The sequence below is a fragment of the Dothidotthia symphoricarpi genome, assembly GCF_010015815.1.
Source record: "Dothidotthia symphoricarpi CBS 119687 unplaced genomic scaffold P153scaffold_5, whole genome shotgun sequence".
NCBI lineage: Eukaryota > Fungi > Ascomycota > Dothideomycetes > Pleosporales > Dothidotthiaceae > Dothidotthia > Dothidotthia symphoricarpi.
This window is the reverse complement of record NW_022985012.1, coordinates 761,692-784,079: the sequence shown is the minus strand read 5'-3', so window position 1 is coordinate 784,079 and position 22,388 is coordinate 761,692. Positions and strand designations below refer to the sequence as shown.

General features: G+C 50.6%; 8 protein-coding genes across 8 annotated transcripts; 3 read left to right on the top strand and 5 right to left on the bottom strand.

The window, feature by feature from the left end:
- Positions 1-53: 53 nt before the first annotated feature.
- P153DRAFT_394297 (WD40 repeat-like protein) lies at positions 54-3,018 on the bottom strand. Its single transcript, XM_033671303.1, has 2 exons — positions 1,883-3,018; positions 54-1,829 (listed from the first exon to the last, which is right to left on the bottom strand). Exons 1-2 carry the CDS (start codon positions 2,916-2,918, stop codon positions 127-129), a joined length of 2,739 nt encoding a protein of 912 aa, XP_033526515.1. The 5' UTR covers positions 2,919-3,018; the 3' UTR covers positions 54-126.
- Positions 3,019-5,278: 2,260 nt separating this feature from the next.
- P153DRAFT_184712 (uncharacterized protein) lies at positions 5,279-5,960 on the bottom strand. Its single transcript, XM_033662397.1, has 3 exons — positions 5,774-5,960; positions 5,602-5,642; positions 5,279-5,512 (listed from the first exon to the last, which is right to left on the bottom strand). Exons 1-3 carry the CDS (start codon positions 5,865-5,867, stop codon positions 5,372-5,374), a joined length of 276 nt encoding a protein of 91 aa, XP_033526514.1. The 5' UTR covers positions 5,868-5,960; the 3' UTR covers positions 5,279-5,371.
- Positions 5,961-8,001: 2,041 nt separating this feature from the next.
- P153DRAFT_285405 (G1/S-specific cyclin CLN2) lies at positions 8,002-9,273 on the top strand (the record flags this gene model as incomplete). Its single annotated transcript, XM_033663394.1, has 2 exons — positions 8,002-8,217; positions 8,266-9,273. 2 exons carry the CDS (start codon positions 8,002-8,004, stop codon positions 9,271-9,273), a joined length of 1,224 nt encoding a protein of 407 aa, XP_033526513.1.
- Positions 9,274-11,693: 2,420 nt separating this feature from the next.
- P153DRAFT_373932 (uncharacterized protein) lies at positions 11,694-13,478 on the top strand (the record flags this gene model as incomplete). Its single annotated transcript, XM_033669487.1, has 7 exons — positions 11,694-11,976; positions 12,032-12,145; positions 12,201-12,333; positions 12,380-12,842; positions 12,896-13,106; positions 13,155-13,378; positions 13,431-13,478. The coding sequence occupies 7 exons, from the start codon at positions 11,694-11,696 to the stop codon at positions 13,476-13,478; spliced, it is 1,476 nt and encodes a 491-aa protein (XP_033526512.1).
- Positions 13,479-13,706: 228 nt separating this feature from the next.
- P153DRAFT_285294 (uncharacterized protein) lies at positions 13,707-14,883 on the bottom strand (the record flags this gene model as incomplete). Its single annotated transcript, XM_033663388.1, has 2 exons — positions 13,707-14,714; positions 14,785-14,883. The coding sequence occupies 2 exons, from the start codon at positions 14,881-14,883 to the stop codon at positions 13,707-13,709; spliced, it is 1,107 nt and encodes a 368-aa protein (XP_033526511.1).
- Positions 14,884-16,613: 1,730 nt separating this feature from the next.
- On the bottom strand, positions 16,614-17,996 carry P153DRAFT_429316 (uncharacterized protein; the record flags this gene model as incomplete). The annotated part of the gene is made up of 1 exon (XM_033672767.1): positions 16,614-17,996. One exon carries the CDS (start codon positions 17,994-17,996, stop codon positions 16,614-16,616), a length of 1,383 nt encoding a protein of 460 aa, XP_033526510.1.
- Positions 17,997-19,016: 1,020 nt separating this feature from the next.
- On the top strand, positions 19,017-19,931 carry P153DRAFT_394293 (uncharacterized protein; the record flags this gene model as incomplete). The annotated part of the gene is made up of 2 exons (XM_033671302.1): positions 19,017-19,087; positions 19,136-19,931. The coding sequence occupies exons 1-2, from the start codon at positions 19,068-19,070 to the stop codon at positions 19,929-19,931; spliced, it is 816 nt and encodes a 271-aa protein (XP_033526509.1). The 5' UTR covers positions 19,017-19,067.
- Positions 19,932-20,669: 738 nt separating this feature from the next.
- Positions 20,670-21,933, bottom strand: P153DRAFT_285086 (uncharacterized protein; the record flags this gene model as incomplete). The annotated part of the gene is made up of 2 exons (XM_033663369.1): positions 20,670-21,177; positions 21,233-21,933. 2 exons carry the CDS (start codon positions 21,931-21,933, stop codon positions 20,670-20,672), a joined length of 1,209 nt encoding a protein of 402 aa, XP_033526508.1.
- Between the last annotated feature and the right edge of the window lie 455 nt (positions 21,934-22,388).

Below are 22,388 nucleotides of genomic sequence, written 5' to 3'. Positions count from 1 at the left end.
GGTCTTTTCACGTGCAATATCACCATCACAGGTAGAATTTAGTGTCAATACTGCAAAACCATCAAATGCTGCTTTAGGTATCTAATCCATCGATTTACAATACTGGCCCTCCTACTTTCACTGCTCTCACTTTTCGTGAGTTCCAACGAATCGTGGAGGAAGATCCAAATCCCACGACGGCCGTTCAACAAGTACCACCTCCAGCGGCTGGCCATTGTCCGCACTGATGGGCACCATGCCCAATATCGGACGGTACTTGAACGTATGCCACGACGAATCATCGCGGTTTTGTTGACTCGCTACCTCGCCCACGTCCCGAAGTACCAACTCGGTAGAATCGCCATTGCTCTGAGCGCCATCTTGCGTGTTGGACCTGCGGAGACTGGCCAGGGTTTGTGTCTTGTCCTCAACATCGTCGTCGACTGTGGCACTGTTGCTCGTAGCATTGGTTTCGACCCATTCAGCCTTGCGTGACTCATTCGTCTGACCGCCGTTGAACTTGCGCATCTTGGTGACAGGCAACTCCTTTTGAGGGAGCATATCGCCGGCACCACTATTGTTCTTCTTCGATGCATCCTTCACAGCCTCGCGTTTCCGCTTTTTCCCTGCAACAGTGTCGTCTGAATCCGAGATAGGGAAGTCTTGGCTAAGATCAAACATGAACAGCCATTTCTCGCCGTACAGCCATACTCGCTGCCGTGTCTCGTTGACATCCCAGATACATCCCTTTGCCGGGAGGTCGAGCTGGCGGTATTCGCGGGGGTAGCTTGATGGTGGGTTTCTCCTGGACCATTCTGACAATCGTCCAGCCATGACCTCAAAAAGGTAGAGCTGATGTTCGGCGGATGCTAACAATAGCCGATGCTCTACAGCAGGTAGCTCGTGCGAGTGGGGATGAGGGTTCTGTCTTGTAGGATGCACAGCAGGGTTGCCATTGGGTTCAGGTCGATCAGAGCTGACCGAGGTTGGTTGGAATGAAAGAAGAACTGGTGTAGAGTCCAGCTGAGGCAGAAGATGTGCAGCAGGGTTGCTTATCCATCGTTGACCTAAAAATGTGATCTTTTCCTTCATACCTTCTTCTTCGTCATCGGAATCGTCTTCTTCAGCATCAGCTGGGGTCGAATCATCAATATCAACTTCTGGTGCTGTTGAGTCCTCGTTTCCTTCGATGACCCATGTGTCGACATAACCGGCAAGATCGGCGACAGCAAAGACATTACCATCAGAAGAGAATTCGGCATGCGTAATGGAACGAGCGTAAGGCCCCGATGGTCCGTCCAGTGGACTTTGCGAAGAAATATTACGAGGAAGGCGATGAAGGTATTGCAATTTGTCCAGTACGCGGGGTTGATCGGCTGCATCATCTGTCCTGATGATCCTCACAAGCTGAATAACGTTCGTCGCCGTAATGACTGTCAGCCACTTGCCGTCCGCTGTCAACTTTACAGTCTTTGCGCCAGAAATCGATGGCATTTCCAGCTTCCTTATGCGAAGCCCTGGACCAGCTCCAGCCTGTGGCTGTATCAATTGGAATAGCTTGACCACGCTTCCGGTGCCAACAGCAAGCAATCCCCCATCTCGAGTGATCGAGACCGAGGTAATGTTCTCTTCTCCTTGCAGAGCCAGGCGTGCGACAACCTTTGGCTTCTCATTGCCATCGTCCTGAGGCTTGACGCGCCATATGCGTAGTTCGGAGTTCCACCAACTGACTAGAAGTCGCGCTCCCGGGGCGCTTACGAGGGGAGGAGTGTGGGGCAGAGCTGGTAGTCCCCGACTGAGCTCTTTGCCAAACTGACGAAGGGGAACGACGATGGGTTGTGTATCAATACCTAATCGAAAAAGTGTCAGCGGGATAACGAAAAGTTAGAACCATGAATCTCACCTCCAGATACAACCACGCTCAGTTTGTTGCCCTCATACGTTGCCATGGCTTTGACATCATGTTCATGGTATCGCTGGTGGGAAACCTTGCGCCATTTCCCACCTAGACCCTTCGTCGCAGCCGTCTTCACACTCGTGTAGAAGCACGTTCGCCTGTCCATGCCCGCACTGAAAATGCTTGTACCGTCGCGAGATACGGCAAGATCTAAAACATCCGCTTCGTGGCCGGAAATCCTCTGCAATTGACTGAAGTTTTTGCCGTTGTAAATTCGGATGTCACCGGTGGAGTCACCAGACACAAAGTCACCGTTCGAGAGACACTTGACTTTCCACACTAGGATCTCCTTGGGTCCACCATGCGGTCCGCTGCCCAAGGATATGTTCCTGATGACATTCCCGTTCCTTGTGTCGAAAACGCGGATCATGCTGTCTGCAAAACCTGCTAGTATAGTGTTGTGGTCCTTGTACGTGATGCTCAGAGCGCGCGCTTTCTTGTTGGTCGCGCGAGATACAAAGCGCTCGAAGCGAAGGTCGTTGTCTTCTGTGGACAGCAAGACGATAGTGCCATCCGCGCAGCCTGCAACAAGCTTCTGGTGCGCATTGACGCCCTCGTCTGAGCTGCCTTTCGTCGCATGCCTGGGTTGAGCTGCGAAACACCAGACTTCGCTGTGGTTTCCATTCGAGTGGCGCGCAGGAAGGCCAGTCGCTAGATCCCACTCTGTAACGCTGCTGGAATACCCAATGCTGAATAAACGCAGTCTCCCAGGTACAATCTTGTTATGCGCATCTCTCTGGTCCGGCTCCTGCGTCCATGCCAGGCCTTCCACGCTCCTGTCTTTGCCGCCAAAGAAAACCTTCTCTTGCAACCACGTTCCGTTCGCGGGGTTCCAGATCTCAATGTTGCCATTTGCGCGTCCAACCGCAAGCCTTAGAGCCTCGGGATCTCGATTTCCATGTTCGGCTTCTGGGTGAGAGAATGCGAGTGCGTTGATCGCAGAGGGTGGGTAGGGCACAAATCGAGACCGGTGAATGTCCATCTTAGCTAGAGGTGCCGAAATTAGGGTCGCAAAGTACTATACAGGCTCAACACACGATATGTGGGCCAACGCTACCAGATTGTAGCTGCAAATATCATGATCATGAAGTTTGAGAACTTTGCTTGGCATGGGTCTGGCTTTATTTTTAAAGTGGGACCGGATTAAAGGTCGGGCCTTACCTAGCTGACGTCTGATCATGGAAACACCCGCGGCCGCGTCTTCCATCATCCTGAGTGATGACACAGACCGAAGTACTGATGCGAGCAGGCTCAACCGCCGTGTTTCTACACTGGACGACTGCTCACTAGGTCCACCGCGGCCTCCTCTACATCAGCTGCAGGCATACAGCTCTTTACAAGCCTCGTCTGTTTACGATCGAGGATGGTGCAAGCATTCGTACCGTCGAGTGTCTTTCGTCTGTCGCCAGAATATGCAAGACTTGACAGCGCCTTTGCAAAGCGGGTTGTTACGTGCTCACGCTGTAGTTCTATAGGCAGAGACTCAGCCTTCATAGTGGCATTCACATCACATTCTGAGTGCCGCCGCATACAACCGCTCGTGTAGGCTCGTTGCCCTATGACCATCTCGTTGGAACCGCATATACATACACATTAGTGGAGAGATTAATGGAGGTGGAACACACAATCGACAGGCCGTTAAGCCAGCTTAGCAGTGTTGAGCACATTGATTGCGTTCGCTAGTATAGATAGAGGTTGGCCTGCGGCAAGAACTTATCGCTGCATGATCATGACCGCATATATCGCCCAGGCAACCGTTTGTTGGTACTATATATCATGTGTATGCTATGTATTGTGCGTGTAATGGGCTGGCCGTATTGGCATCCGAAGAAGTACGGTTGTCACGGTGAATCGCTGCTTGGAATATTACCCGATGGTGGAACGCTCAGACGCTTGCGGGCTGTCAGGACAACGGGATACGGGCCGGGAAAGATTCCACTGGTCAGAGTTGAGTTCTTTTGGGCATTTCAATAATAACGTCAAGAGGCCCTGTGGCTTAAGTCTTAGTGAACGGCCGAGGTTCACGGCACCGACAAAGTGCGTCCCCATAGTTTGCGTCCACACTACAAAAAGCATCATGCGGCGTGTGAACATGAATCATCAATGCGCCGGTTGAACATGGACTGTTTCATGCAGTAAGTGTAGCGAAACTTTGATCATGACGAGGTGGGAGCGCAGATCTATGTCGCTCGCGTTTAGACGCGACTGGCTAAGAGAGGATTGGCATGCTCTTCACGCGTCGAAAAGCAATGCAACATCTGTGACAAATTCGGGATGAAGCGTGGTTCAAGGCTTTCAGGGCGGGGTTCCGCTGGAGCGCGATTGCGCGGCTTCAACGCCCTGGACCGGGACTGCATGCTGTAAGAATCACATCCTTTGGTCACTTGATACCTTAGCCTAAAGACCTTGAGCATGCTTTTTACACATGGGATGGTGGTTGCAAAGTATGACAAAAGTGTTCCAGCCTGTTTCCTGCCATAGCGAAGATAACGGACTATTTCAAAACTATCACAGTACATGGTGCTGTGATACGTGGAGTTGTGTTGCCTGGCCGTAATGTGAAACCCTCTCCTTCTATAAGTGGAAGAAGCATGTTTCGTTGAACATTGAGACATGCAGAGATCGCCAAGCACTCATGTCTGATAACGTTGAAAAGTTTGCTGTCAGCGGTGGTGGAACATGCACAGATCTATGGCCAGCCTGCGGTCACAGGTGACGCAAGAGGCGATGTGTATCCCTCTACGACAAGCCGCTAAGTGTCACAGAAACTGTATCCGCAGGCCTCGGTGCAATTTGTTGATCGCTGCGGAAAGGCTGTTGACATCTTGTGATACCGGCAGATCCCCACATGTGGCATCTGAGATAAAAGTTTGAGCAAATTTGCTAGAGTAAGGTGGTTTATTGGGTCCACCTTCTGCACGCACCATCATCAGGCATGAGGGAGGCGGAACGGAAGTTGGCTGAATGTCAACCAGAGGTTAGTCGGCGGTCGCGTGTGAGGTCGCGTATGCAGCTTTAAGTATTCAGAGACGCGTCTGTACGCGATCTATGGACAGGTGGCTGGAAACTCGGCTACTAACGCTAGCTGCAGTACAGGGCGCAGCCTCTAGAAGGGTTGAGGAAAGGTGTTGTGAATAGACAATCAGCAAAATACATCATCTCTCCACCCTGTCTGCAGTGTCCCAGTTTTTCCCATGCGGTAACCCCGCAGTTATAGTAGCTGCAGCGTTGAAAGGCCATCACGGACATGACTTCACGAATGAGTACAGGATGAGCTCAGCCCCCAACCGATGAACACAGCCCCAAGCCGAGGAATTCATCTGCAAGAGTCCTGAGGACCGGGCAAATTTGGAAGAATCAAAGAAAGGAGACGCGTTGGGTTAGCAGAGATGACTGGCAAGGCATGTTACGAAAGATCAACGCGAAACGATAAATTCAAGTCGGCGTGCCTGAGGCTCTAGCAGGGGTGGTCTGTATACTCCGATTGCACAGGTCTTGGACCACTCTTCCGCGTTCTATAGTTTCTTTTAGAGTGCTCCACCATGGGCGTGGGCTCTGTCTGTGGTTTTCTTCGGACTGTTAATAACGTTAATTATGCGGCATGGTGCATGAAGCAATTGGGCGTACTTGACTCGGGAATGCTAAAGGGGCAGCTGCTCACGTACGGCATTCGACAAGGATGCAGAAGCTATTTTGCTTTCTGACTCTGCGCAAGTTAAAGGAGGAACGCTTGTAGTCTCATGAGTGATGGATTGATGATATTGCTCATTCCAGAGGCGTGTTTGCTTTCGCGTCGGATCGCCTCATGGCGTTTCGTTTGAGATCCTATCTGCATACCTTGGCTACCCAAAGCAAGATATCCTGAATGTACAGGCAAGGAACGGATTGGGTGCCATTGTTGGCTCGTCATGCAACCTAGTTGTAGCTGCATACGATGGCTTTCGGCTGACGGAGAAGCTCCAGGTCGCTGATTGATGGACAGCCCAGCCCGCTCCTTATTACCTAGCCGTGCTGCGCGACCCAAAAGCGAACGTCAAGACGTGAATTAGTTGCCAGCAAGAGCAATTATTGTGGAAGACCACCGTCCCGTTGCCACAGAACGCAGATTGGATGGCCGATGCGGTGTGTGCGTGAAATCCTAGCTGACACAGCAGATGGAGGCGTGAGAGGGTGCCCTGCCGGTAGTGGTGACACTCGCGGAAGTAACGGGACAGGACGCGTCGAAAGCGTGTTCCTGGCTAGGAGGTGCCAGACGCAAAAAACGCCAACCTGATTCACGAGCGGCGCCGAGCCAATTACGCGTAACAGATGCAGCCTAGCGTATGTGGAGCTGGGCATTTCGTGGCCCGTCGTTTTGTCGAACCTACTCAGGTCTGAACATCTCACTCCTCACCTCTCACCCTCCTCCCTTACATACCTCTCCCCACTACCGTCGAGCACGGAGTCTTGGATTGATGCGGTGCTGAGTGTTTCGGCCCCTTCCTTTCCATTAAACTCCCATCTCCTGCTCTCGGTCCCCTATACCCAACCTTCTCCCCGAATAGGATCTCGAACGTACACTGTACATTCAACTCCAATTCGCTCCTTCTACCATCTTTCTCATCGCCTCTCGCTGGACGCAGAGATAGCAATCCGCTGCCCTCTTGCCCTCCGCTCCACACATTGGCCGTTCACCTCGATCGTCCTCTGACCCAGCCTTGTAACTTCGTTGTGTCTTCGGTGGATCTTCCCTGTAGGTGACATTTCATTTTTGTGTTTGACTTGGATCTCCGTTGTGTGGACGCAAGCGCCAACATGCAGACGCTCTTTGCCGAAGAGTTTCTTGTCTCACCGTTGCAACTCGAAAGGCACTGGTCGGGACAACTGGTTAGGTCCGCGAAAGTACGGACACCATCATAGCAACATCGAAGGGAGTGGGAGGAATTGAGTGTGGCTATGAGACATGTGGGCCTCTCGAGTCCTCGAGTCTCGGGTGTCAGACGGGGCGTGGTCGAACCAAAGACAGTCATCGGATTGCATTGTCCCTCAACGTCGATCAGTTTGTCTTAAACCGTTTCGACCTACGAAACTCGATCATGCCATCCGCAATCGCACATCACGACGCTGCTCTCGGCGTTGTTCACATCGGGCACCTTCGTTGGATTACCTAAAGACGCTTCCAATTGTTCTCTAAACACCTGCTCATCTTCCGATGGCAACGTCTGGGTCGTGTCCTTGGTCGTGAGTTCTTGGAAGACGCTCACGGGCATGAACACGCCACTTGGTACAGTCGTTCACCGACGTTCTATAAGATCTCCTTCCTTCGAGGGTCCTCATCTCCGACAGGTCCCGCCTCATTCCAATTTCACCAGATCACGGGCCAACATCTGTTCATGCGCATGTTCGCTTCGACCTGGCCGCTTTGCAAAACTCGGCATCAACCGTCTTCCCGAGCTTAAACTGACTATCGTTGTGTTGCAGCTTTCTTCCGCGCGTTACGACCGGTTGTATCTTGCAGTCTGTCACTTCTTCGCTGCTTGAAGATTCACGTCCAATGTAAGCAATGCGCCATCTTCGCATCTCCACATACCCAAACTTAATCCTTGCTTAGTCCCCAATCGTCACATCTGGGATTTCGGTATCCCGGCTCTTGGCGTCTCACTTCCCCCTAGCGGACTCGTTAGCTCGTAGTCTGCCTCAAACGAACCCTCCTTTTCGTCACACCGGTACAACTTCACCCAGTTCCTGGATGCCATCAGCAAGGGTCTCGACCTTCTCAACCTTCCCTACTGTTTCTTTGTCGTGTACCTGTACACCACGTCCACTCATTATCGTAATCGTTTAATTCTTCGAAGGTATGTCCGCCCTTACTTCTAGTCGTGCCTTCTTTTGGATGCGAGCTGACTTGTTAGGTTTTACTAGACAAATCCCGCCTCTCAAGCTCTCAGGGATCAGAGAATACCAACTCACTTAATACACCCAACTACACACAATCCTTTCATACGTTGCCTTGCAGGCTATCACCTTCTACACCGATCCGCGTATCACTCGATTCATCCACTCGAAACCGAACACCCTTACACGCCATGTCTTACCACCAACAATCGCAATCCCGCTATGGGCAGTGCGACTCGTACTTCGTTGAATCACACGATGATGGCGTCTACGCTCTCCGTGCTGAGGCTAGGGAGCGCCAAAAGGCTCTTGCAAGGATGCAACAACGGGCTCTCGCTGAGGAGTTGTCGAGGTTGACCGCCGATGAATACCAAGAGGATGTTGTTGATCATATGATTCACATGGAGGTTGGTACACAAGGCATACCGTATATAAACCTTACTAACTAGCGCCAGTCACAAACCCTGCCAGACGTCAACTCCATTGATATTCAGACAGAGATTCAGTGGTTCATGCGTCCATATCTTCTCGACTTCCTTGTTGAAGCACATGCTGCTTTCCAATTGCTTCCCGAAACCTTATTCCTTGCTGTCAACCTTCTCGACCGTTACTGTTCACGACGCGTCGTCTACAAGCGACACTACCAGCTTGTTGGGTGCGCCGCCCTACTGATTGCCGCTAAGTACGGTGATAAGAAAGACAGAGTTCCTACCGTGCGGGAATTGAAGTCCATGTGCTGCTCACTCTACGAGGATGAGATGTTTACCCAGATGGAATGGCATGTGCTCCAGACTCTTAACTGGGCAGTTGGACACCCCACGGTAGACGCATTCCTGCAGATCGCCCTTTCCGAAGCTCCTTACGACGCAGAAGTCGAGCACATGACTCTCTATATCGCGGAAATCGCCCTCTTCCACAAGGAATTTGTCTCCACCCGTCCTTCGGTGCTCGCTAGATCCGCTCTTGCTCTCGCCAGATGTGTTCTCTCCAGGCCCCAGTCACGAACATCCGAGTGGGCTGGTGCCTACGATGCCCAGACAGTGATTGGCCTGTCGAACCATCTGTACCAACCGTCACCTGTTCTGTCCCGTAAATACGGCTCGCTGCATCTTTCGAATGTTTCCGCTACTGTCGACGAGTTCCTTCAACGTCAAGCCCAGATCGCACGACGGGACGCAGCACCCCCAACGCCGCCGCCGACGATCACTATCGAGGATGCAAAGCCTATCGCCGGTCTCTACGGACCACAGACTCCCCAGAAGACTCCTTATGGTGCCATGATGCACAACGGGTGCCTCACTCCTCCTATCACGCCTGAGACTGAACAATTTGGACATGTCAACGTGGTCAAGTCGCAGCCTGTGCCAATGTACCCATCAACGCCCACCTCGGATCACGCTTCAAACATGCAACACCAAAGCCAATACTACCACAGCACATACCTGCACCCTCACCAAATGTAAAAGATGCTTCTAGTCGAAGTGTACCTGTTGCGATTGGTCGTTTCTAAAATACCCGTCACCTAGGACTGACAATAGTGTCCACGAATACCCCGCTGTATAAAGTATCATGTATGAGCGTTTGAACCTGAACATCACATGGTCATACGTTTCCTGGTACAATTTTCCTGCGATATCAAAGACGTTTCTCTTTCCTGTCTCAAGCATTTCCTATGTCATGTATTTGAGTTTTGTTTACACGTGGCGAGTGGTGTACCGGTCCCGGTCAGATCGGGCCATCCGCTTCTTGGATACAAGTTCCAACTAATAAGGTCAGCACGATCTGAGCCGTGGGAACTAGCGGTGGAGCAAGTAACACAGGCTCAAATTGACACATCGAGAGCATACTCAGGCTCACTCGCAACTGTTGTTTGCTTAAGCGAGCAGAGATACCCTTTTTTCAATTTCATTGTATTCCCCAATTCTTTTCTTCGCTCTCAGGAGTTCGACTCTCTTTCTGCATTTGCAACTGAACGGAACGGTGGAAAAGCACAGAGTGGTTTGGGCATGGTTATCCCAGCCTAGGTGGTAGTTGGGCTCACCAGATTGTACTTGACAGCGGGGCTGAAAAGGCCTTGTGACGAGCATTAGTTATAGAAAATGGTCGCCCAACATAGCGATTGACTGGTGTTCCTTGTTCCATTGTTCCATGCGCGCTTAAAACCGGAATCCCTTCATTTTGATGTTTCAGGTTCTGAAGCTTACGCGAGCGTAGGTGGACGCGTAGTGAGCTTCGTACCTCGCCTGTCGCGAGATGGCGCCTGCTCGATATGTGTTTCACTGCCGTCGAAATGATAACGTTTACCGAAATTCCTTTGCGCACATTGACGATGGTGTCCAATTTACTCGCCTTGGCAGCAAGCATAGCTCCGGTAAGTAGAACGCGCTTCCAGTAGCCTCTTAGCGCTTGTAACAGGTAACCACTCAAATTGTACATTTTGTCGTTTGTTTCAAGGGCAACGATTATAGACTATATGCACCTCTCCCCTCATACCGATGATGCCGTACCATATTCGCCAATGACCTCCTTTGTCCTCGACATGCTGAGTCCGATCTAACATCCGCCCCGCCTTCTCCCATGTCGATAGTGTCCTTCGATATCCTAGGCAAAATACTTTGTGGACAGAGCTATATCCATCACGATAGTGGAGAATCTCGGAACAGTGTGTACGAGGTACTTCGAAAGCGTTAAGAGGTGAACAAAGCACATCGTATCACAAACACCGCTTGTGTTCACGTCAATCATCATCGGATGCACACTTGGTGAGTATCTGGCAACCAGTCATGAGAGAACAGACATAAGCAAAAGACGTCACACTCGTAATAGAAGAGATAGATGCAGACGGTTGACATTAGCGAAATGCACCGCTCTAACGGTTTTCGGTCTTGCGAAGATATCGTGTGAGACGGTACCTACGAGACAGATCGACCCCAACCGCGTCATCGCGAGGTCGCGGTGTCGTGCATCCCTGCCGTTACCCCTTGAAGTAGCAAGGATACTCAACTGTGGCTTGAAGAGGCAAATAAGTGGGTGGCGAAATGTATTGGTGGTTGAACCCTTGGGTTTGGTTCTAGCAGGAGATATCTGCTTTTTGGTTTGCTATGGCATGGACGGGACTCGAAGCGCGCGGAATCCGGTAGAGCGGTGCGCTGGCGATCGACAAGACAGGGATGGTCTTGCAGCGTCCTCCCGCGCACTCCGAGCAAGGTGCGATTTGAGGATGGATATGTGTTCTGTTGAAGTGGGGATGCTGTTCTACATTTGCGCTGGTATTTGCCATGGTTCCCCATTCTCGCAGCGTTGCTCGTATGTAAGATGACAATAGCCTATTACGCGATATTGTTCTCTACGATGAGACTAGATGGGCAATTGTTGACGTACATCCTACTCTCCTGCACGAAGTTGGCACGCGGTTCTGGAGAGGAATGAGTTTACAAACCTCCGATTCGCTGCCAGTGAACAAGCGTGAACACTAGGAGTTTTCTCTCTCGCTTTTCTAATTTTGATGAGAGAGAAACAACAGACGATACGACTATTGTAACATAACCTCTTTTATCCTACACAAATGCATAGACGGCTTGAAACAATGATACAGTGTTTCGCAGTCCTGTTGCGTCAATTCACGAGTTCATGACTCTAATCTCTCAGGACCGCGCGTTTGGGTCTCGAAACATTCTTGGAAGCTCAATGACGTGACATTACCTCAACAGCCACACATTAAGCCAATCACTCGTCCTTCACTTCGTGTCCGGAGTCGCCTCCCAGCCACATCGACCGACGCATCTGAAAAATACGACAGTATTCAACGTCGTGGAGAATGTCAATTTTGAAAAGCAGCGAACCGTTGCCCACGTCGACCGTCAACTCTCCACATACATCATCAATGCCGTCTCGAACTTCGTCTCCCACACGCATTCCGCTTAGAAAACATCCGATATGGCCCTTGATCTCGATCCTCGTTCTTATTCATCTATCAACGGCTTTATATACGCTTCCTCTTAATCGCGTTATTGAACGACGGCTTTGCCAAGAACATTATGCGCGCCTCGATCCCCATTCCTTTCCTCCCGGTGGCATCATACCAGAAAAGGTATGCAAAATCGATGCTGTTCAACGCCAATTGGCTTGGCTGCAAGGTATCATGGAGACAACGCTAGTCATTTGTGGTATGTGGATATTTTAGCATTCGGAACTGCATTTGGCTAACGCATTATGTTGTAGATTTCGTTGTTACAATCCCATTTAGCTTTATCGCAGAAAGATGGGGTGTCAGAGTTGTGCTTTGGTGTAATTTGGTCCCGAGGGTGTTCATGAGTGCTTGGGCAATTGCTATTGGTAAGTAGCAGAGCACAAGACTTCAACCATAAATCGTGATGTTAAGACCCCTTAGGACGTTATGCTCATATCTTTCCCACGAAGGCTATACTCGCAGGACCGATGTTGGCTGTCTTGGGCGGCGAATGCGTTCTCCAATCGACGATTTTCACCCTAACTTCCATGTTGACAACAGAGTATGTCCAGCGGTGAGTGACACGGCTAACAATTGTTGACTACGCTAATTGTCTTCAGTGCATCCTACTTCTCGTATATTAGCTCTACGTCATACGTCGTATCCTTTCTGGGTCCTACAATCGCAGCTTTCACGATGAGCTGGAGCTTGTGGCTTCCGTTCTGGTTGAATATCGTGCTCCTGATCTGTGTCATCCCAATAATCAGGCTACTGCCAGATACCAGAAAGACCACAGTCACTACACTATCATCAGCCGATGTCAATAGTGGTGCCGGAGATGAGGTCGGGTCGTTGCTTGAGGAAAGAGCTCTCAGCCCTCAACGGTACTCAAGTATGCTCCAAGCGAATCTGGGTATCTACCAGAGTACCAAAATGGCGATAAGCAGGCTTGTAGATCTGGTAACAGGCCGTCGCAATTTCCAAGTCCTTCTGTGCTCGTTCTTCCTCACCGCGCTTGCGAGCTCAGACACAAAGCTTCTTGTGCAGTACATCTCGAAGAGATATGAATGGACATTTGCAGAGGTAAGTTTATGTCTGGTTGGTAACAGCTTATCAAAGACTCATCATGTAAACAGGCTGGCTATATGCTCTCTACAAAGGCTCTTGTCAACTTCGTACTACTCGCCCTCATAGTTCCGCGCGTCATTCGCGCTTCGATGTCGTCAAAAGCAGTCCGCGGCTCAGAAACCCGCCTCAACTACCTCGGGGCTGAAATCAGCATACTAGTCTCAGTCCTCGGCGTGCTATGCGTGGCAATGGCATCCAAGTTTTGGGTGTTGCTCACTGGTACGTATTTTGCTTGACCAGAAAACAATTCATGACTAACTTTAGCAGCACTCATCATATACGCCCTAGGCTCAGCTCTTCCGGTCTTCACAATGTCATTGGTCAAGTCACCACTTATAGCGCTGGCCAACTCCGATGTTCAAGACTTCAGTATCGTTATGTTGACTAAGACGCTCGGATCTCTTGTCGGGGCTCCGCTGATGACTGTTCTGTGGGTTCATGCAATCAAAGTCGGAGGTATGGGCTTAGGTTTGCCCTACTTCGTGTCTGCTGTAAGTGATGAACAGTTTCTTGCATTACGTTACACACACTCATATTTGGCAGTGTATATACATGGCTGCGGCCTTTGTTGTGACACGCTTGCAGATTTAACATTCGTCTTCTGGGATATGATAAGGTTGTGCGAGATTTCGGGATCGTTTTATTCAAATCACCTCGTCTCTTGACTGGCTGGTAAAACATATTAACCCTTTAGAAGATACTATGCGAACGTAGGACAGTGGAGATAGGGTGTGATGACTGAACGCGGAATGAAAACATAGGAAGACAACGAACACTTAAGACATCGTGGACAACCACAGCACCTTCGTTAGATTATGGCTACCTCATTTTTTCTGCTCCCATAGCAGTCAGATGGACCAGTATTACAACCATAGACACCATGTAAGCGCTCACTCCAAAAGCCCCCTGGATGTCGAATTTGTACACTGACCAAAGGATGCCAAACAGCAGACTCGCTAGAAGAAAGATGATATACACGCCGAGAACGATCATGTCGCAATTCCAGTCTTCCTGATAGTAAATTCCCCACCCCTCAGCAGGCTGTCCTACCTTCCCTCGCAGCTCACCGCACGTACGTCTGGGAATCTGATCTAGAATCCAAGTATCCTGTTCATGTGTATGAGACGGACAGGTCATAAGCATCAACAGATACTCCGGGGGGATGAGTGGATGCGTAGCGGGAGGTCCAGGGGTGCAACGATATTCCGCAGTAGGGGACGGCTCGACTTTTGCCTTTGGGGGTATGCATTCACATGTGCGTAGTGCAGTCGTATCGGTGACGGCTACGCAACACGGGTCGTGGTTTCGAACGATGACGCTGCCGCCCATGGGTAGGTGGAATTTAATGAAATGTATACCTTTTATGTTTCGGAGAGAGAATATGGAGAGAATGCGACCGCGGTGATGTATGTACTGGCGGTGCAAAAAGGCTAGCAGATCTCGGTCTGTGTGTATGGCCTCGACGCGGTCCTGTTTGAGGATCTTGCGTTGTTGATCGCGATGCATGCAGGCCATCAGATGAAGTGCTTGTCGTTGGGCAGGATCAACAGTGGGTGTTGTACGTGTAGCCGTCGCATGCAATTTAGTATGTTGTGGGAGACAGGACGAAGGAGTGCCTGTCCGACCAAAGATGGATGCGACTGCGTTCACTGTAGTCCGAAGCCAGGGGCCCAGGTTCGGTTTCACATATTGTTGATTGCCTGAATGTCTGATATATGGCGTTGCACGTACCTTAATTGCAGATGCCCGTTCCATATTGGCGATAAGGTCCGCAATTCCATTTGGACGGCATTCCACGACATCGCTGAAGAGACTGTCACCGCAATTCTATATACCTGATTAGCGTTTGCGATAGGATACTCGTGGTTTGAATCGAAGGAAAACTACAACCACTTACACAGTGCCAGCGAAGTCGCACCATGTTCGGTGCTAGGGGTCGTTCCAACCAACCAGCAGCAATAGAGAGTTGGTATGTACTCAAGAGCACTACGTCCATGATGTGCAAGAGCACATCTCTCAGGGTTGAGGGTAAGTGCAGTCCGCGGAAGGATAACCTTTTTGACCTGATTTCCCATTTCCTTGTCATTTCTAAGAGGCCTTCTTCAGGTACATTCCTTAGAAAAACATCAACTTTTTCTGACATAGCTTTTTGTGTTTGAACACAAACATTGGAAGATGGACGTGTGACAGCTGGATAATCTGTTTGCGTTGGGACAGCAGCATTAACCATGACATTCTCAGTAGAAGAGGACGACAAATCATGAGGTAATTCGAACGACGGTTGGAGCGGAGCGCTTGCGTCGACTTGGGGGCGAACGTAGTCACTTGGCTGAATACCACAGTATCTTTTTGTGTCGCTAGATACCGTTTCGATATCTTTCAAGATGAGTTCGGCTTTAGTTTTGCATTTTCCAATTGACATCAAGTGGCCGATGTTCTCTTTTGTCTCATCAGTACCTCCATGAACGGATATTGATACAACGGTGTTCTCGTTGGAGTCCGATCTCTGAAGCTTCTGCATTACGCTCTTGTCTTCTTCAGATGTCCTCATGATTTTCAAACACTGCTCATCGCCCTTTTGAGTCTGTTGGTATTCAAACTCGGTGTAATCTTCAGTGCCCATTTTAATACTTGTTGATTCGACGCTTGTTGCAACATCTAGCTTTGATATTGCTAGTCCCTCTTCGACCGAATCTGTTTCTTGATGCTGCACTGGATCTCCACGTATAACGGCCTGTTGTGTAGGCACATAGATGGGTGACGTGACAGGAGGCTGATTTTGCTTCTTGTTAAGATCTAACGGAGGTGGATCTGAAGCAGACATGTTCTGTTTCCCGAGTATGATCCTTGTATGGTGCTGCTCCTCCGATCGTATTTTCATGGCTACTTTTTCGTCCTGTAAAGAAGAGCTGTGGTCATTGCACAGACTGCCTACAAGTACCGTCCTCTCTTGCACCATATGGCCTGGCCTTTCCGACTGATAACAGGTATCAACATCGGACATATAGTATAGGCACCGACAGACGGAGTAGCGCCCAACGACAAAGTGGCACATTGTAACGATAGACAAAATAATGGTAGATAGGTGGAGGGATATTTTGAATCAACGATAGTGTGGTTCAGTTTCGCAGTTGGTCAGGCTGAGAAATTGGAGTCGTCAGGTCAGCGCCAGACGAGGTTTCAGCCTCGCGTGTCTGACCAACAGCCGCACATGTGGCTCCATGACCAAAACCGACTACCAAAGATCGTCTCAAACCCAAGAAGAAGAAAACGTGTATGGATTAGTACAGAGTATTGCCAATGTCGTACCCGTAAACAATCGTTAATGAAGTGTCGTCGTGGCAGCTCGGACTCATGGCCAGTTCTTCTGCGACAGCCGGAAGAAATACTCACATGTTACTACTGGTCCAATAAACCTTATTCTTTCTACGCAGTGCAAATCACAATCATACAACACGAAATTGGGAATGTCGAAGAAGGGGTCAATGTCAGGAGTGAGCGATATCAGAGTCGTTCGGTCCGATCTTTGAACGCGAAAACGATGCGTAGACAGCACGTATTGCTTCATCATTGTCTCATCTAGCTAGATATGTATCCTGCAGATTGCGTAGCAAAATGTTACCGTATAGAAACCATAACAACAGCCGCTTTAACACACCATGCTAACCACAAACTTCAGGTCTTGCGGTTCATTCGCCGCAAAGCAATCAAGGGCTCCCTGCTATGCTAGAACATGAAGTTGTTCATATCGAACAGGTAGCCTTCGTCGAAGCGTCCGAAGTCCAAGTGCGGCATGAGGCCGTCAGCCCCATGCTGATTCAAGATCGTGCCTTTTCGCGTACTAAAGAACATGTGGTTGCCGCATACATGTTCAACCTGAGCCTGTGGTAAGACTCTCGCCATAAAGACATGCCATGGTTCTTTCGCTTCCCGCACCTCTTCATAGAGGTTGGTTGTATCCCACCCGCGGAATGTCAACTTTTGGAGCTTCGGCCAACTGCCTTGATTGTCGAAAAGTGCACCCAAGACGTGTTGGTACAGGGCAGAATCTGAAGTGCATAGATCTGGATTCACTCCTGTTTTGTCGTGTGGAGAAATATCCATGTCCATGTGGAGGAGATATTCGAGATACACTGGACGCTGCTCGAGAACAACTTCGACAATGGTGGAACTGACTGATTGGAGAAGGGATGCCCATTGCTTGAGTTCCTTCACATCATGTACTTCATCCTCACGAATTTCGCCGTCTTCTTCTTCCGACATCTCAGGAGGTCCATCAAACCTACCCCGTTTGCAGAGAAGCAGGTGAGTTAGAGATGTAAGCGTAGGGAACGACTGTTCCGTGTACCATAGGGCACCTCGCGGGGCAATGTATAGTGGATAACCTAGCATTTGCTGATACTCTGTGTCTTCTGCATCACCGACGTGAATTTGGGGTCGTTCGAGAATGCCTAGGTCAAGACTGACGATACTGGCAGCAGAGGCCTTGCACACCGCAGAAACGAAGCCTCCAGGTATGTAGCCACGCAGCCGAACGTGTCGTATCTTATTTGCGGCAGGCTCGTGAAGAGTTGCGATTGCTGGCGGTCCTTTATTCTCGGCAGTAAACTCTCCAATAAGCTCGACTGCATTGAGATTTGAGAGCGACAGAACCATGTTCCATACGGAAGGCGGACTCTTGTACGTTATCGTCAGGCATAGGTGTCGTATGAACGGTGCAAGTCTGCTCCAGCCCTGCGACTTTCCAGCAGTACGGTAGAGTTTGCGAATCGCTGTCCCGAACTTCGCAGTACGTTGCTCGAACACGTGGTCTGTTCCGCCGGAATCTCTGTATGACCAAGGATCGCGAAGCTCATCGTCGAGGTAGGTCCGTGGGAGTTGACGTTGCACATCTAGGCCGAAGCAGTCTTGATGGGCGTCTTGACGATGCAGCTCTATGTCTCGCCACAGCGCACACTGGGCAAAGTCGCGGAGCTTCTTAGACACTCGAGCCAGTTTGGTAAGATCTCGGGGCTTTAGATGACTTGTGATCTCACTGATCATCTCTACAGGCATAACGTCGAGTGTCATCGCCCTTGAATGTCGGTTGTCTTGTTGTAGTTGGTCCATGGCGTCGTTCACCTGTTTTGCTGAGGCTAGCGCAGGCAGTGCTGTTGTTCCAGACATGGAACTTAACTTGTGAGTGTGAACAACAAAACAAGGAAGGAGTTGGAGTAAAGAAACTTGTTGCCTAGCGGTGAGGTGAAATCGTTGCAGTGACGTAACGTATTGGGATGAGGAAGGCGCGATGAACGGCCAGGACTGAGCAGACCACCGCGCATACGGTATTGAACAGACCACGACACATATGAGACGCAAAGCAGACGACGTGAGTGTTGGTGAATTGAAATTAGTTGAAAGTTCTGGAACAACAAGATGGATTGTAGAGTCGAACAGTGAAGTAAAACCCCTTGGAATACCGGATACGTTCTGACATCTTAACATGGCACATTTGACAGTGATGTAAAGTTCTTCAATACAATGGGGCTGAGAATGGTTCTCCCTAACGTCGTTTCTGCTTATCCAAAGTCGATGTCAATAGAAAGTACCATTTCGAAGCAAGGCCTTGGCCATACCTAGACACCGACTGGAACTTTAGACCAAATGGAACTTGAAAACACTGCTCCGTTTCCAAACTGCTGAAGTATTGAGAGGGAAATATGAATGTTCGGGTTGGGTTGGGTATGCTATGACTAAAACAACTTCTATCAGGAAGAACTTCCCTGTCAACATGCGAGGGCCTATGTAACGGTTCCTTCCTGGTTCTCAAAGTCTTTCGAAGCTTGCGGAACTGGTGAGTCAAGAAATGAACACCATCAACGTGAGAGTTGTCGAGCCGATAAGAGCCACCTCTCTTAGGGAGCACAATATAGGATTTTGATAGCACTCCAAGATCTGTGTTGGCGCGAGGGGTGAGAAACCCTGTGTTGACTGGCTGTATCTGGCAAGAAGTAGATCGGAGGTGAGCAGGTGAAGTAGACTGATTTTCTGTATTTACTTTCACTTTTCTACGTTATGTGGGTCCTGTTATTAGTACTTAAAGAGAGCGTCTGCTCCCACTGTCGTGTACCTAGTCACCGACAACTTCATCCAACAACTCGCTTGGTTGACCACACCGTTTCCGCGGCCACGCTCAACGAGATGGCGCGTTCTTTCTCGGAGTAAGTGCAATTACAACCTTCTTATGAAGTACCTACTGACTTCTCAAGGATAATGCACTCCGAACTGTTCACCTTCCTCATCGGTCAAGACGAGGAACCTGTTGTCGTGCACTTAGGTGCCATTGCTGCGCTCTCTCCATCTCTAGACTGCCTTGTCAACGGATCCATGAAAGAAGCCCTGGAGAATATCGCCCGACTACCTGAGCTGGAGGTCGAAGATTTCGAGAGAATCTGCGAATTCGCATACCGTGACAACTATACAGATCCCGAGCCAGACATCATTGACGACACCGACGACAATAACTCTACGTTACTCAGTCCTTCCATCGCACAAATAGTAATAACAGGAGGCATCTCCAGACAGTATGTGCACACGTTCATTACGCTGGGTTTCGGCCAATGGAGCGCTGCGCGCGCAGTAATCAGCCCTTGGAGTGGACAAGAGCACTGGGAAGTTGATGTCAGCGACGTTCTCATGGCTCACGCACGTCTTTACACCTTTGCGGAGAAGTACATGATCTACAAGTTGAAGCATCTTGCACTGCACAGACTACACCAATTTCTCGTTTCTCTGCCAGTCAACACCCTAACACGCGCAGCTGTCGTCGATCTTCTCGTCTTTGTATACGACAACAACAATACCGCCGACAGAATTTACAACTCCGAGCATGAGCATGAAGCTGTGGATCCGCTGCGAAATTTGGTTGTCAAATTCATGCTCATCCACCTGGATGCCTTCCGTGGGTTCCCGGAATATCGAAAGTTCATGGAGCAGGGAGGGCAGTATGCGATTGATCTCCAAGACGACTTTGTGCAGTGGCGCGGATTGGTATGCGTCACTTGAGCGAGGTTAGCAGTGCATCACAGGCGCAGCATTGGGACAAGGCAGGACAAGGCAGAGAACACAACTATAATCTGATAGAATAACAGACACAAAACGGAATGCCATCAGAAACATTCCAATCACTGCTTGTGCTTACGTCCGTCTTGATAAACCATTCCACTCCACACCACACAATAAAACAGAACAAAAAAATACAACAAGGGTATCCCCAACCAAATGCTTTCCTCTAACCATAACCTCCCGCCTAAACCTCGAACCGAATCCCAAGCACCCCTTCTCCCTCCCCTTCCACACACATACACATATTATACTCTCCCATCCACCACCACCGCATCATCCCCATCCCCAAACATCGAGTCGGAGCTAAGATTCTTCCGCGCCTCCTTTTTGGCTAGCCCCGTACTGCTTTCCGTGGTATGTATATGGCCCGCGTTATTTGGTCCAGATGATGGATCTAGAAGTTCTGTAGCCATATAGCCAGAGCGCTCGACGCCCTCGCCAACCGACGCGAAGATATGTGAATTCTGCGACGATACCTCCGCCGCACAGATTTCCGAGGGAGAACCTCCCGTGCCCCTCTCCCATCGATGTTGTACCCCTGGAAAATTTTCACCTAATGGCTTTCTATTAGCCACGAGACTCCCAAGCCAGACAGACGCTCATGTATATCCATCCATCCACCTGGATGTTCCAACGGCATGAAAACAAAGGATAAGAAGGAAAGAACACATGCGCAAACTACGCACTAGCCACACCCAACCCCTCACACAACCTCTTCCTCCAAACCCCATACGCATCCTCGAACCCATCAAGAATATCCGCACACGTCCGCTTCGCCTCTCGATCCCGGAGTCTACGATCCCAGTCGCCCCTCTCGATGAACGCGCGCCCCTCCTCCGCGCGCTCGTTCTCGCGCTTCCACTCCTGTAGCTGCTCTTTGCTCGTGCGCAGGCGGCGGGAGGCGTTTGTTGTGAATTGGCGGGACATGTGGAGTGTGTCGTCGATGTTGGAGAGGTGTTGGAGGAGTTCGCGGGTTGAGAGGGTGAGGTGGGAGAGGGAGACTAGGGGGTCTGGGGAGGCGTGGGGGATGAGTTCGAGGGTTGAGGTGATGAGGGGGAGGAGGGTGTCGATTGTGTCTGGGTCGGGGATGATGGCGCGGGGGCCGGTTAGGGAGGCGGTGAGGGAGGTGAGGGTGCGGGATTGGTGGGTTAGGTGGGTTGTGAGGGCGTCGTGGGCGGTCTTGAGTCTGTGGGCGGTCAGTATTGGTGGGTTTTGCAGACTGGGCTGGGTTGGATGCGTACCTTGTAGCTCCGTTCTCAATGGCGATCTGACTCCCCAGATCCTTCAGTTGCTCTGTGACGCGCTTGACGACGTCGTCTGACCCACTTCCATTCTCCTCCATGCCTCTCCGCGCGAGACTTTCTATAGCAGCGATCCTCGCATCCAGCGCAGGAGAGATGCCCTCGTTGTCCATATCCGAGTCCGAGCCATAATCCGAGCCATCGTACAGCGAGCGATGCCGGTTGTGTTTCCTCGCCCTGATGGCCGCCTGTGGACTCAGTGTTGCTCTGGAATGTGCCGAAGGAGACGACTGCATCGACACCCCACTGTCCCGCACGCCATTGAGAATAACGGCGCTGCCAGTCCCATACGAGCCGTCGTGTTCCACAGCGGTGCCTATCTCCAGGCCGTCGTCATGTGGCATGTCCAGCTCTTCCCCAAACTCGCCGTCCATGGGCTCTTCATCGTCGTCCCAGATCTCGCCCAGCTCGTCGGCCAGGTTGCCCAGGCCATTGCTGTCTCCCCCGCCATCGAAGTGGTGTGCTGGGCTGCCGTGGTCGAATTCGCGCGACGAGCGTGGTGTTATGGGTGAGTACCCCACCGAGCGACGGCTCATCGACCCTCGCCGCGAGTGTGTATTGGAGGGTATGTCGAGGCTTGAAGGGTGTCGGCGGTGGGAGGACGCTGGCCTATACGAAGGCGTTCGCGGAGGGGACGACATGGCCGAGTTTATTCCGTGGTGAATGGACGAAGTGGGCAGCTGGTTGACGCCTCAGAAGTCGGGTATGGTGGGGCAAGAGGTAAAGGGAGACGGCTTGTGGTGGTGGACGTTTGGGTATATTCTATCGGATTGCCCTGGGACTAAGACGCGCGCGTTCTGGTCCCTGCAGCCGACCAGCGCTCAACTCAGACCTCCCTAGCGACGGGTGAAAGCTTCGCAGCGGGGCACGCTCCAACACAGGCACCCTGAGTCTATGATTGCAGGCCGTCGATCGCTTCAGCAAAGGTACACTCACTCGAAGTAGACTGAAAGTTGTAGCTCGTAGTGCCTGGAAATGCCAAGGAAAATGAACGAATAACACCACTACGTACCAGACGGGTTATGAAAGCTGTCCACCCGACATTTACAACCGACTTAGGTTCCGTCTTTGTTGTCCAACGAAATCATGTTCGTGG